The sequence below is a fragment of the Cynoglossus semilaevis genome, chromosome 19, assembly GCF_000523025.1.
Source record: "Cynoglossus semilaevis isolate Cse_v1.0 chromosome 19, Cse_v1.0, whole genome shotgun sequence".
Lineage (NCBI taxonomy): Eukaryota > Metazoa > Chordata > Actinopteri > Pleuronectiformes > Cynoglossidae > Cynoglossus > Cynoglossus semilaevis.
Window position 1 is genome coordinate 6,601,616 of NC_024325.1, and position 14,793 is coordinate 6,616,408.

Here is a 14,793-nt window from a genome sequence, read left to right on the forward strand (position 1 = left end):
AGCTCCACTCCAGCACTTCATCCTGACGCTTTCTTCGCTCTCTCCATGAAGTACAGGTCCATTCAGGCCATAACAATTGTCTACAATGCCTAAAATATTAAACGGTCTTCCATGTGCACTAGCATTTCACATTAAAAATAACTAACAGATACTTGTTTTTCTTTAGTTTTTTAGTTTAGTTTTTTTTTTAGAAATTAAATGTTTTTAGTCCATTTCATATTAATATGCTGTATTGAGTTGCTCAATGTCAACAGTGAAAGTTGACCTCTGTTGATATTTATTTATTTTTCATTTTAAATTGATGTACACAGTTTTCCAAACAGTGACCTAAATGTAAATGCTTCAACAGACCAGTCTGTTACAGTGATGAGAGCAGAGCGATTCCCAACCATTGTCCTGGGTCTCATCAGTGTACTGTGAGATATCAACATAACCAATTTCACTTGCTTACACTTTATATAGTGGAAATAATCGTCCCCCCCCCCCCCCCCCCCCGCCCGGCCCGGGGTGCGCCGTAAACACAAACTCCCATCCTAGGTGTCAGCAGCCTCTAAAAACTAAGCAAAAAAAAATGAGAGACTCATAGCTGCTGTACATCTCTGTGTATCTTTCTTCAACTCCTATGAGTATAGAAGCCCAGTGTTCAACTAAATAGAGCAGAATTTATTACTAAGCCATCAAATTGTGAGTAAATTTAAAATAGAAGATCATTATGTTTCATTACATTATACTTTTTGTTTGCTGACGATCTCTCTCATGTAAAATATGTACAATGGCTCAAAAAAGGTTAGAAAACACTGGATAAGGGTCCTGGCCCATAACCCCTACCCTATTATACAATATAATAACTTATAAATGTTAATTAAAATAAACTCAATTTACACTGGAAACATATGAACAAACTACGTTTTATTCACGACACATAAGGCTAGCAGCCACCTGAAAGGCTTTCTGAGAACGGCTTTAGTCCAAACCTTTAACCTTTTCATATACAGACATAACAGCTTTACTTCCTTTTCCCAAGTTAGATTTTCAACAGACAGAGTCAAAATAAAAAAAACAAACAATGAAGGTTGTGTGAGTGATTTTCTCTTCACCAGGAACTGAAAACTGTACAGCAGAGGTATTGATTTATGTGAAATGTCCCAAAACCGTGGGTTTAAGCTGCATTGAAAAACCTCACCTGCAGATCAGCCTGTTCCATGGGTCAAATACATAGGACATATACATATATATATAGTATAAAAAAACCTCCTGCTTTACCTCTACATTAATCTGTACCAACTATGAACACGTGCCTTAAAAATATTGATCTAAATAACAATGACTAAATGCAGCGGCCACATGAGTAGATTCTCTCTTGTTTTGTATTCTCTGAGCGTCTGCAGTCGGCTGGAGTTTAGCTGAAGGCTGGGTTGCGGACACCCGACAGAGAGGTGACCGGCGTGATCTTGCCTTTGAGAAGGCTGAGGGAGAAGATGAAGAAACATATGCTCATGACCCCCAGGATGATCACCCCCGAGATGAGGGCACTCGTCACTGTGTTCATCTGAAAAACTGGAGCTTTCAGCTGAGCTAAAGCAGAACACAAAATGGAGAACACTTCCTGTTTAAACAAACTACTTGTGTGGAACGTTTCACAGTCCTGCAGGTGAGAGAGCTTACATTAAAAATATGTACATTTTTTACTTTAAATCAGTGATTCCCAACCACTGTGCTGCTACGTGGTAGACTGGTAAACTAAAAAAAAATGAAATAATCAGAGCTGTTGAAGAAGATCTTTGTGAGTGTCTTTCTTCAATTCCTGCTAGTATATCAGCGTTGTCTTGATCTGAACAGACCAAGATTTTAGTCAGTTATATCATTTAAACTAGATTATATTTAACTAATTATATTTAATTAAATATACTTTTTGTGAGATTTCTGTTTGGTGGTGTGCCGTGGGATTTTTCCTGGTGATTTATATGTGCCGCGGCTCAAAAAAGGTTGGGAAACACTGCTTTACATGATGCTAGGTTCTTCATTTAATGGTATTTTACCCTCAAACAGTGCAACCCTCGATCATTTTAAGCAGATTGAAGCACATCAGTTTCAGTCAAGGTACATCATATTCCTGAAAAAGTGTTCCTTCACCCCTGTGTTTAAGTGTCCTGTGCCTGTGGAGAATAGTCTAAATGTGCTGGCGTGTTTAAGAGTGCTGTGTAGTGTGTGTGCCACTCTGATCAAAATGTCAAGGACAATTTGATTTCTAGGGATGTTTTTACCCACTGCCTCTACTGATTTCTGCTCTTCAGTCGGAGCATGTCAGTGACGCTGCATGCTCCACTACTTGCTCTCTGACATTTATTTAATAATTAGAATTTCAAATGGAACAGGAGCCTTATTTAAGTCCAATTCCTGCCATTATAGGTAAAGTCCAATGACTGTGACAAAAACAATCTTTAAAAAAATGTATCTGCATTAGAATCTGTCCATGTTCACAGTTCTTTGTCTTAAACTTTCATCAAATCTCATAAAACTCTGCACAAAAATAATTACAAATTACATTTTTGAAAATAAAGTTTTGTTGACCACAGACTATTTTTAGCAACCCCAACCCCAACTGGATTGCAGCCCCCAGGACAAAGTGGGCACATGATGACCCACTTTGTTTGGAATGTGTAGACACAGTCATCAAAACGTGTCCTGCAGGTATTTTATGTGTACAACAGGAAATGAGACATCCTGACACTCCTGTTTGTCTTGTGTTATGTCTGGTAAAGGGTTTGGGGTTTGATGGGATATAATGTTGTTCATAAGAAACGACTATTTATGTATTCTTTTCCTGTTTAGCCCTGTGCTCTGTTCTGTATCTTGTTTGAGCCAAAGAATGTACAGAAGAAAATGGAGTCAAATTCCTTGTACACATTTGGCCAATAAAGTGGATTCTGATTGAGACTGACTGAAACACAGGAACCGCTGCACAATAGACTGCACTTTTCAGGTTTACCCAGTGCTGAGCAGCAATCTGCTGCTCCTGCCCTCTGTGTCTAACTGTCTCTGTGGGAGTTTCTAACTGAACCTCCAGTCACATAATTCTACTGCTGTTATGCAGCTCAATTACAAAAGTAGATACTTGGAGGAAAGTGGCACTTAATGTAAGTCCTTCTATGCTCTTACTTTTAAAGGGATAATTACACATAACAGGGTAAAGAATCATATGTTGAGGGACATTTGCCCTAACTTTTAAGGCCTTTTTTATAAAGAACTTTTTTGTGTGTGCAGAAAACCACACAATGAAATGTGCCCTGTGCATCTAACCCATCACCTCAGTGAGCGGACCGTCGACTTTCTGGACCTTTCTGGATCTTTAATGCTTTTCACTCAAATGGGGGCACCCCCAATCTACCCAAAAACCCAACCCTGTACCTGCCTTTTGTATAATAATAATAATGTAGTAGTAGTAGTATATTTTGGTTGTCAACAAATGTATTGGCTACACACATTTCTATTCTATCAGCGCTCTCTGCTAACAGCTGTGGCTGTTACGAATTAGAGTCTCAGGTAGATGGTGATTGTGAGCTATATCACTCCATAACAATTTGCACCGTGGTGAGCAGCATAAATCACACGATTTCCATATATCGCTTAAAATGGGGCCCCCTTCTGCAAAGGTGGAGTCCTATGCAGAGTGTGTGTTTGGCCGACTTACCTAGCTGAGAGTTGTTGGTGGGTGTCTCGTCTGTGAACAGAGGAGAAGAAGAGGCCATTTAAGGCAGGAGCAATAGATAACGCTCTGTACAGTGTGTTTTACGGTCCAGTGGCATGCTGTTAATTTTTATACAGTACATGAATCAACAGCAGGACACCTGGTGGCTGTCTAGGTTGCCCTCATAAGTTTTCACCACAGAACAACATCCAAGAGTCTTCTTTCCACACATTTTAACATGCGTTTTTATGAGGGGAATTTACTAAAAATAATTAAATACAAACATTTAGAGCGCTGCACGGTATATATTTTTTGTATTCTGCAGTGAAGGAGAAAGATCCTAGAAAGGGAAATACAGACGGTTGCTGGGAAACTCTGCAGCACAAGAAGTAGGGGGAGGATTAACAAAGGAGGATGAGACGTGTTGTTATCAGACCGCACCAAAGCGTGTGATGATGGGCCCAGCAGTCAGGACGGCATTTCCAGATGCTACATTGTGCTCCTTCTCTCCTGGTGTGTCTCTTCTTTTCCTGCTTCCACAGATCTAAAAAAATCAGAAAGAGAAAGATTGACATAATTTCTCCTTATGATGATAAATTCATATAGAGAAAAGAATCACCTGTGATTTATTCAGGGTTATAAAAGCAATATACTTTCATATAATACAGCTGTTATGTGTTGATCTGAAGGGACATTGTTTTGTTTTGTTGTTTTATGCATATAATAAAAAGAACAAATAGTAGTAGATGGATAAAGAGAAAAACACCTACAAGAACGAGTACTGAAAGGGGTGGAGGGAGGGGTCGGATCAGCTCACAGGCAATTTTCAAAAGAAACTTGAAATAATAATTTATAAATATATGTAAATTAACTCCATTGTTTTGTGGAACACAGATTAAGGAAAGGTTGATTTGAGCATGTATTTCACTGTCATGTGGCCCTGGTGGAGGTGTACAGCCTAAGGTCAAAATAGGGTTCATAATGAATATCAACATTGTATCAATGGACAGAAATTAAGGCAAAATATATATATTTATACAGCCCCTGTAGGTTAAGGAGATTCATGTCGTGTTTGCATCATCAACCTAAAGTTCCTGAACTTTAATCACTTACTTTTAAAATACTGGCTAAACCCTCGAAACACAATCAAGGTGCCATTTTATACCCTTATAGGCAGAAACACAATATAAAATATACACACTCTGATGCAGCCAATAACAAGGCTACATCAGGGGTCACAAAGCTCGACTAGAATCGTTAAACACACTGAAAACACAGACTTTTTAATGAATTCACTGTCAAACTTAGGAATTTCCTCCTGAGTAGAACTTTAAGCACAGAGCTGACACTGCAAAATCACAACCGCTGACCTATGGTAGAGTCCTGTGATGACTCACTGTCTCTCAGCTTGGGATAACATCCCTGTGGATTTCTTAGAAGTTCACCCTAAGGTTTTCAGCCTTTTCAAGCAAAAAAGGAACTGTGGTTAAATTATCTAACCCCTCCCAGACCGACGTGTCAATTTTTATCTTGCCCTTAAGGTCAAACCAAAAAATAAAACGAAGATAACACTAAGTTTTCCTTCACAGCAATTATTTGCAATCAAATGCAGGAATAAACTGATGGTGAATAATCAGAATTCCAATAGAATTTGATGTTTGTGTGCAGGATACATTTTCTTTTTTTTTCTATCCTGCACACACACTTTATCCTCCCAGTTGGAGTGACCACCACTTAATGAAGGTGCTGCTCTCTCTGATACTCTTTAAAGGCAATAATTGTTTCCCAAAACAGATCTATTCCCACGACTAATTCCACTTTCAAACCCTGCCTCGCCCCATTAACTTGGGTGGATTTGTATGATTAAATTGACCTTGAGAGGTTTTTTTACTCTTCTCTGGAAGTGGTCTGATTTATATTCTTTCATGGATCATATACCACTGATAAATTTATTAACCCATCCAATACTCTCAGGTTCATCTCCAAAACCATGATGTGAAATCGAAGAAATCTCTGTGTCAGTCACTTTCTCCAACTAACACAACAAAGACCCAGTGACCTAACGTGGAGACAGTCTTCTTCAACAGCAGACATGCCCAAGTTCTGACCTGGGAAACAATTAATGTAGGAAACGGCCAAGTTAAAATATTACCTGAACCCATTATTTATTTCACACCTAATCAACCAAACTAACCAGGATCCTTAACACCAAATCTCTCTGTTACTTTATCACCAAGGGATAAAAGGTTTTCAAGTTCTAATTCAATCTGCAACTATGGGGTGCCTTAGAGTGCACTACCACACACATTTCCGGCCTCCCATCAGGACATTGATGTGCTGCCCACTCTACCTATTGTTGTTTCCTTAGTGGTTATGAAGCCCCAAGGAAAAGAAAGAACAAAAGATATTCTGACAGAGAGGCATAACATTTTGAAATTCTTGTATGCATGCATGACTTATTGTCTTAATCTAGAGATATCATCTTTGGCACTCTTGCAGTACGGAAATTAAACATCCTAAATGTCACTGGCTCCCTAACCGTGGCAGCAGAAATTCCTCCATCGATACGTTTTCAATTCATTTTTCAGTGCTGAAGCCGGTCGTTATCTCAATTACAAAGACAGAGCAAAGCTTTAACTGTTAGTTCCGACCGAAAGTAAGGGGTGAAAAAGGGTCGAAATGAATGAACGAACACACACCAAAGCAGTAGCATGAGATTGAGAGATTTTAAAAGCAAGAAAATGGATGCATCATTGATGGTGATGTAGTATTACTCTGAATATAGTTTACATCCATTAAATGCACCATATCTGCCCTTAAATACACTAACATCTTCTGGGCTGCATTGAAATTATGTCTGGCTAAAAGCGTCTCCCTCTCTGCTCCACGGCCGACTGCATCCCTGCCATCTCTGCTCCGTGCTGTTTAAGAAGCTGTGAATTCTGCCAAGTGTCGTTGCCTTGGCAGTGTTTATAGATGAACCGGAGCCAGGGATTCTAAAGCAGGGAAACAGGAGAGATGTTTTTCCCCATCATGTAGTTCATCATCGTATGGTGTAAAAAAAAATCCACAAGAGGTGGAACTGAGAGGAAGACATTGGCAAAGGTTTGACCATGAATTTGAGAATTTGATAGAGGCCTTTTCTAGCCCTGCTGATTACTACAGTACATACTGTAAGTATTTAAGTCTTTGTTGAATGATTTTTTTTTAAAGCTAGGGATGTAAAAGGAATAAAGGAAAGGCATAGGATGGAAGAAAGGAATGAATGAAGGAAAGATGGAAGGAAGGCAGTGATGAGGAAAGAAGGAAAAAAGGAGGGAAGGATGAAGGAAAAAGGAGAGTACTATATTTTCCGGACTATAAGTGGCTCTGGAGAATTAGTCACACCGGCCAAAAAAAACGCATAATGAAGAAAAAAACAAAAAAAAAACAACACATATATAAGTCGCTCTGGGGTATAAGTTGCAGCAGGCTAGAGTGCCCTCTAGCGGATGTCAGTGTGAAAATAACATATTTTTACGATGCTGTGTTGTTCTCACTGGCAGTAGCATGGGACAGTCGTCCGATCGACACAGCTTTGTGACACAGTGCAGGAAGACAGTGGACATCTTCTGGTTCTTGTGCTTGACAAAGCGGAACACCTCAAAGGAAAAGCGGCCCATTTGGCTCTTCCCGTTCTCAAAGATGGTGGTCTGGGGGTCTTTTTCACAGCTGGACAAGTAAGAGAGAGATTTGCATAGAGTTAATGAGAAAAAGAGACAAAAAAGTCTAATAAATGCAATTTTTTTTTTATCTTAGCAACCTGAAGAAAAGGTCGTAGCGCAGGTCATCACTTGGGTTTCCAGAGGGTGTGGTGTAACAGTAGTCCATTAGAACGTTCCATCTAGTGTCCAGTTGGAATAGGGAAATTCACATTAAGAATGGAGGCATATACAGAGCAGTAGAGTCTAAAGGAACCTTTATATTTCACTACCGTCACTACAGTTACACAGCATGAACTCTACGATGTTGTACTGCCTGTGTGTTTCCCAATTTGAGCAAAGCAGCTTAACATGGCATACACTGTAGTCAGGCAACACACCATTATAGTCATTGTTTGACTACAGCCTGCCTGGAGTTCAGCCTCGTTATTTTCATCTTTATCTAAGTGGCACAAAACTTGTGAGCAGAAATTTGTCAGCTGTGGACCAGATACTCCAGATTTCCCTGCTCCTTAATTACATTGATTTTCTCAATATTTATTTTGGTGCATGAGAGAAAAGTTATTTACTCTAATCTGCCGCAGACTTTTAAGTTTAATTTAAAGGCCTAATGTTGCCGGGCATCTCTCCTTCAGAGAAAAGACCCTCTCTTGTGAAGGACCCTCACGTGTGAAGGAAAAAGGTGCAATAGTTGAAAGAACATAATCTTAATTTCTTATTTTCCTGTTCCTTATAAGTGTGCCTAATAGTTATTTAAATGATAAGTTTTGATAATAATAATAATAATAATAATAATAATAATAATAATAATAATAATAATAATAATAATAATAATAATAATAATAATAATAATAAAATGAGAAACCTGGTATTTGCAGTAATGATGACTGCTCGTATGAACGACAGAAGCTCAGCAGGATTTTCAGCTAATGATGAAATTGATTGTTGAGCTGGCAGTGATTTCATGTGTTCCCTTCATCATAACCTTCTCTGCAGTAGGTTTAGTTTATGGACAGGTTTCCATGGTGATGCACCACCAAAATAACCTTGAAAATTGAGTGTAAAATCTGAAGTTATGACTAATCAATAGAAGTGCCAATCATAAAAGGTTTGACTGAAAGGAACAAAATGGTAAAGGTTAAAAGCCTCCTTAATCATCATCGAATCAATAATCTATTTCAGCTTATAGTAATTTTTGATTCCAGCTGGATTTTTCCGTCAGGTTTCAGATTTCTATATAACACCTGCAGATTACTGTACAGTAGGTGAGAGGTATTCATCGCCCTTTGGCTTTTTGGAACAAAATGTGTCAGTTCTACAACTCGTCTGGTGGGTGATCCACTGATGACACCAAATGTTTAACATTTTATTTAACAAAAGCATGTAAGTGAACTGAAAACTCATTTTATTTCACAATATAATTAATTTACTCAGTGTGAAAACTGGGCCTGTTTAGCTGAACACAATCCTGATATAGTGCAGGAATTGAAGATTGGTCCACGATTTCCATAAAAGTCCAATAATAGTAACATAGGAGTCATTTGTTCTAGGGCAGTGGTTCTCAAACTGTGGTACTGTAGTGGTACGCAGGGAAAATTAATATTTTCACATTTATATTTTCAGTTGAATAAATCTGAAACATATCACGCACAATTAATAGCTAATAACTAATTAAATGCTAATAGGGAAGGCCTCTGCTGCTATATTCTAATGTTGGTGATCATGGTGGTACTCTGAGAGTTCAATGTTTTCTCAGGTGGTATGGAGTAGAAAACGTTTGAGAACCACTGTTCTAAGGAACAGAAATGATTCATTCTCTCACTGTGATGTTATGTTTTTGGCTAAGTTTGTTCATTTTTGAAAACCCCAGCTCAATAACATTATGGCCCAATCAAAGAAATTGTATGAGCCCCCACAGGGAGGAAAGGTGTATAAGTGCTGCAGTATTCTCAGCAGGTCTAATGGATGATTCTGCTCATGTGTGTTTCTTTCTCTAAAACTGTATATATTCACCTTCTGTCCAGGTTAGTGGCTTTCACTGCTGCAAACACACGTGTCTTCAGAGTCAGTCCTGCCATGGGGATGGACAGCTGCTGAGCGTATGATGTGTCCTGTGCAGGAACAAGAAACGGTGTGTGTCCGGTGAGGAGGTGAAGGGTTTTGGTGACATTAGGATTTAGGTTTTTAGTATGGAGACCCAACTTTAGCACATTTTACATCCTGTATTTTTTTCTCCTCACACTGAATGTGCCATCACAGGTTTGATGACATATATAAGAATTCCCTGCTGTGTGATTCAGTAAAATGGGTTTAACAATTGAAAAGGTTTGAACTGAGCATAATGGCCTCAATACATGTTTCTTTTACTGTAGATGTATAAAAGTAGTGCAGCAGGTAATTTATACACAGCTGTTAACATGCTCGTTGGTGGTGACCAATGAGCACTTATCTACAAAGCAACTTCCCCCCGTTTTCCTTATTTCCTGCAGCTTTTATTACCCTGTGCAAGTAAAGATCAGGAATCTGGGGGACTTACGTTGTAAAGCAGGAGATTCAATGTGCTGATGAAGGTACCGTTGCTCTCCTTCACTGAGATTGCAGCAGCTGACCTTTATTAACGATAAGAAAACATTTCAAAGACACATTGACTGGTTTCATTATTTAAGGCAACTCCAGGGATTTTACCCTGAGAGCGGATGATGCTACAGAGGCAACTGTTTGTTCAAAATGTTTACAAAAAATCTGATCGGAACATTTCAGCCTTGCAGCAGGCATGGCTTTTTTGTAAAGTCACTGTGATTATTCATTCTTTTGTTGTTGTTGTTGTTGAAGGTATATAATCAATTGGTACATATGATAATATCATAAGATAGCAGAATGTTTAGCATTATAATGTCTACTGCATGTTTGTATTGTATCATTTTTGCATTATGTCTACTGCATGTTTGTATTGTATCAGTGTATATATACCAATATATTAATGTTTTATCTTTAATGAGCATCATATCCTGTCCTTCATATGGTTGTTAGTTTGAAGTTCTTTCTAAGATTAATTTCATATAGTTTTGTCTCCAAAAACTTATTCACTGAATCTTTACTTTGCTTTTTATTCCCTGCCTAATAAATGGTAAACGTCAGACTTACGAGGCCAGCTGTGTGTTGTTGACCAGGTACTCCAGTGGGTAACTGCAGCTAAACTTGTACAGCAGACCTGGCAGGTAGCTGATGACAGTGGCAGGGTCGGGTGTGTCCACGTAACCTGAAATGTTTCCAATCTGCACCAGTGACATGTTTCCATAAGCATTAGGTCCTTGAGCTGTGGAAACCTGCAATGCAGAACATCAGCGTGGTTAACACTCGTCCCTGTGGCTCGATAACTGACCACCACTGGTCTACCATGGGCTCAGGAGTCGATACCATCAGCCATACCACTGAGCGCGCTAATGCACCTCACTAATCCTTACCTCAGCCTGGCCTTATCTGAGGAGAGACCCTCCAGGAAGAGGTACACTGCACACAGCTCAATCACCGAGCAAAACAGGGCTCAGAGACAGCTCGCAGCAGAGAGTCACTTTAAACGGACTTTACAGTGTTTTAGAAATTGTTTGCTCGTCACCATCCCGACAGAGCCTTCAGGATCTCACAGCGGTGCCTCTTCAGAGATAAGAAGTGCTGGACTTCATTCCCATGCATGATAACCACAGCATGTCAACATCACAGGACGGATACTGAGAATGACACAGCTAGCAGTGGTTAAAAAGAGACTTCTTTTTTACCCACAGACTGCTGGAAGCTGTTTTGTAAAGTTTATACTAGTTCACCAAGATAACTTTTGAGTCATCTGAGGTCAAAATTGACTTTTAACATTATCTGTAAAATACAGAAAATGTGTAAATGCTAAATAAATATAAAAAAGGTACATTGCGTAGGATTTAGCAACATCTAGTGGTGAAGTTGCAGGTGTTGCAGGTATTTCAAGAACATTTTTCCCCCACTTATTTCTTATCTTCAGCCTTCAATTATCAATAAAACTTAAATATATTTTAAGTGTTTCCAATGGATTGACATAAAAACATGTTGCTATAAACAGATACAGAGCCACTGATGTATAATAAAACCTGCTTACTTTGAGCTCAGCAAAAGAACAATTCACATTTAAAAAAGAGTTTCAAATCATGCCACGTCAGTTAGAATAAACTTATAGAAATATTTTATTAAATAATTACACCTAATTGTTACAAAGTGGAGCTGCAGTGTGAACACAATGTCCATATAGCTTCAACTTGGCTCCTATGTCTAATAGAAACTGTGACGGTGCTAAAATGTGAATTATTATCTACAGTACACCAGGAAAAGCAATTACGATGTTAAAGCAGTGAAAAATACAAAGATGTCTAATCTTTCCTCCTACTTACAGGATCCAATCCAAACATTAAAAGGTTGGTCGGGGTATTAAAGTGCTCCAGAATCATCACACCCTCCAACAGGTTTCAAGAAAATTGGTTCGATGGTTTTCTTATAATCGTGCCAACATACAGACAAAAGGGAGAGGGAAACTCTCATCCCTGTCAGAGGTAATGATGCAAAACTTCTTCACTGCAGCTTCAGTCATTTTTTATTTTTATTTTTTTTCAAGGTTGTATTGATCCCTTGCTCTCTGTTATGCTGTTTCACAGATCAGGTTGTCACTGGATTGGTCCACACCAGGATGGAGGGACTAAATGAATGGGTAACTTATGGTATTGGCAAGCAGTGAGATAATATTGGTATATATTATAATTATAATATTGGTAGGGGGCAAAATTAAAAAAAATAAAACTGGACATGGAAATGTATTGTTTAAATGGTGCCAATTTGAAATTTTACATATTTTCTTAATTAAAATTCATCTTTTTGTCCAGTAAGAATATTTCATTGTAGGGCATCACAGTTTTTTTCATTACCCAGTTCTAAAGCAAAAGCTGAGAATTGTCCGATTTAGCAGAGCGGTGTCTGGAGGAAGGAGTTAGGAAATCACTGGACGAGGTGGAAGCATTTTCACACGACTGCAGTCCACTGGACACATTTTAAATATGACGGTAAATTATATTTCTATTACAGTGTTTGTCCGTTTTATGACAGAGGATGGACACAATTGATAGATCTATATATTATCAGTCCCTCTGGATAGAAATGAAAAAAACTTTGGGTTTTCATTCACTTACATTTCAGACCACTGGAGTGTGAGATATTTGGTGTCAGAATTTATAAAGGTCAGCATCACTTGTACAACATGATATTTATAGACTACTACTACTACTACTGATAATAATAATAATAATGATAACATAAAAATAAATATTATCATTATTATTAGGATAATGATGATTGTTGTTGTTGTTGCCATTATTATTATACAGTTCATCTTTCCATAACACAATAATACATGGCGTTCTTCTTACCACCAGGGAATTACCACAGGACTCCAGTGATGCCAGACTGATGCTGAAGATCACAACGGTGGGAAAGGTGTTGTTGTTGATGAATCCGCGGCAGTGTGCATCTCCATGGCGACCGTTGAGGGCCAGGTCAGTGTCAAGGTAGCCAGAGAAGAGAACGGGGCAAAAGTTGACTTTAAGGGTGATGGTCTGAACTCCACAGTATACACTAATGTCTCTTTCCGCTGAAACACACCCACACACACACACGTACGTGTGTATTAGAAGAGAGGTTAAAATAAAAAGAAATGAGCATAATAGTAAAACGTTTCTCTGAAATTGAGATAAAAATAAACCCTTTTATACAAATAGTTACCCCTCCTCCCCTTCATCGTGCCATTAATTTTACCCTGCAGTTCAGTTAAATACAGTAAGGTGTAAATAGTCGTTGTTTTCTCACCAGGAAAGCGGCTGTGAAAGTTGCTGTCACAGTTGTATCCATTAAACTGTGCTCCAGCTGACACGGCCTTACTTAACAGTAAAAGAATTAAATGTATATGATCCATTTCAGAACCTAAAAGAGACAGCAGAGATCTGACAATTAACAGGCAGACTAGGCACGTTAAATGCCCCTGTGAATGCTAATGCATTTGTTCAGTTATAAATGTAAGAAAAAAAGAAAAAAAAAGAAAGTTGAATAAAAGAACTTCATATATTCTCCTGCAAACGTTGGATTAGCAGGCTTTGCCAAAAGAAAGCGCTCACAAAAGTCCCTCTGCTTCAGAGACGTGTCTTTCACACGGCTGCAGAGCAGAATCGGAGCAGACAAATGTCACGCTGAATTATCTTTGAACACCTGCGTCTTTGGCATCAAAGTTATCGCAAATGACGTTGGATGATGTGCCGATAACAACGGACGTCTCATCAGGTACAATGGCCTATCTCTGCGAGCACATCTCATTGTCCTGGTTAATGCTCTTATCACATAATAGTTGTCAGTCACACGTACAGATTTTCAGGCCTGAGGCAATCGCACCAGAATTAAGATGTTCTACCGACTGCTAGAGTTTTTAAAAAAATATATATTCATGCATATTTAAGGTTCAGCCACTCACCCTGGTTCCTGGTAGCCAGCAAGTCAGCGGTTCTCCATAAGCTTGGGCCAGATGATGGAATGGTCCACACAGCATCCCTGCTGGACAACTAGAAACAGAACTCAGGTGCAGGGGGGGAAAAGGGATCCCACACATAAGAGAGTCATTATTTGAACGCGTCAACAAAAAGGGGTGTCCGGGTTGCACATGGGAAAGTCCATCAAATCTGAATGTGTTATACAAATCCATTCACGTCTGCAGAAACATGAGCAGGTTTTGAAGTTTCCCACTCATATCAATTCGGCCCAATCTGGCTCTGTAACTGTTCACAAATGGGTTGACGCTGCATGAGGTCCAGCGGCAGTAAAAGGGGGGGGAGGGGGGATTATCTTTTCATCGCTCCAGTGGCCCTGGCCTGCTGACTGAGCTGTTCCATTCTCCCTGGGACCGTCAGGGAGTGCTGTGCCTGCCCATATGGGTCCTTGCAGCCGGGAATCCACACTTTTCATGCTTTGTGTGTGGCAGTCCTCAGTCAGCACAGCAGCAGGCGGTCAGTCAGTCCAGAGGAGCTGTGAGCTGCTGCCCACCTGATCCCTCATCTTTGATTTCTGCTCACAGAAGTCCCATCACGGACAGAGAAAACTGAGTTCATGCGGTTCCATGGGAGTTCCTGTTCTTGCTGGCCCATGTTCCAGCACTGTACGTGCTCTCATGACATTCTGTTCAAGTGGGAAAAGTGCTTTAAAGTGGCATTTATCCTTGGGTCCAGTTGGACTCCAAGGCAGTTTCTCATGTGAATTCCGACCTTTTGAGAATCCGACCACAGACACCTACACTCTCCTCATCTCCCCTACTCTTTCACAGCAATAGGTTTCCTTTGTGCCGTCTTCTCA

The 14,793-nt window shown here is 39.4% G+C and overlaps 1 protein-coding gene and 1 long non-coding RNA gene across 3 annotated transcripts; one reads left to right on the top strand and one right to left on the bottom strand.

The window, feature by feature from the left end:
- Nucleotides 1–528: 528 nt before the first annotated feature.
- On the bottom strand, nt 529–13,441 carry zpld1a (zona pellucida-like domain containing 1a). The gene is made up of 10 exons (XM_008332581.3): nt 13,267–13,441; nt 12,831–13,051; nt 10,534–10,715; nt 9,926–9,998; nt 9,403–9,500; nt 7,491–7,571; nt 7,228–7,399; nt 4,130–4,232; nt 3,692–3,721; nt 529–1,575 (listed from the first exon to the last, which is right to left on the bottom strand). The coding sequence occupies exons 1-10, from the start codon at nt 13,370–13,372 to the stop codon at nt 1,400–1,402; spliced, it is 1,242 nt and encodes a 413-aa protein (XP_008330803.1). The 5' UTR covers nt 13,373–13,441; the 3' UTR covers nt 529–1,399.
- LOC107990027 (uncharacterized) lies at nt 7,327–12,178 on the top strand. 2 transcript variants are annotated; one of them, XR_001761567.2, is made up of 4 exons: nt 7,327–7,407; nt 9,414–9,520; nt 11,807–11,963; nt 12,066–12,178. It is a non-coding gene; the product is annotated as an uncharacterized LOC107990027 (long non-coding RNA). The 2 variants fall into 2 exon arrangements; XR_003052989.1 differs by having other exon boundaries at nt 11,807–12,178.
- Nucleotides 13,442–14,793: the final 1,352 nt, after the last annotated feature.

Bases quoted from the DNA above. Each gene is read 5' to 3' on its own strand.
- zpld1a (XM_008332581.3), bottom strand. From the start codon at position 13,372: ATGGATCATATACATTTAATTCTTTTACTGTTAAGTAAGGCCGTGTCA. The intron at 13,052-13,266 runs GTGAGAAAACAA...GGTGTGTTTCAG, and splicing joins CTTTCACAGCCGCTTTCCTG to CGGAAAGAGACATTAGTGTA. The intron at 1,576-3,691 runs GTAAGTCGGCCA...GTTCTGCTTTAG, and splicing joins CACCAACAACTCTCAGCTAG to CTCAGCTGAAAGCTCCAGTT.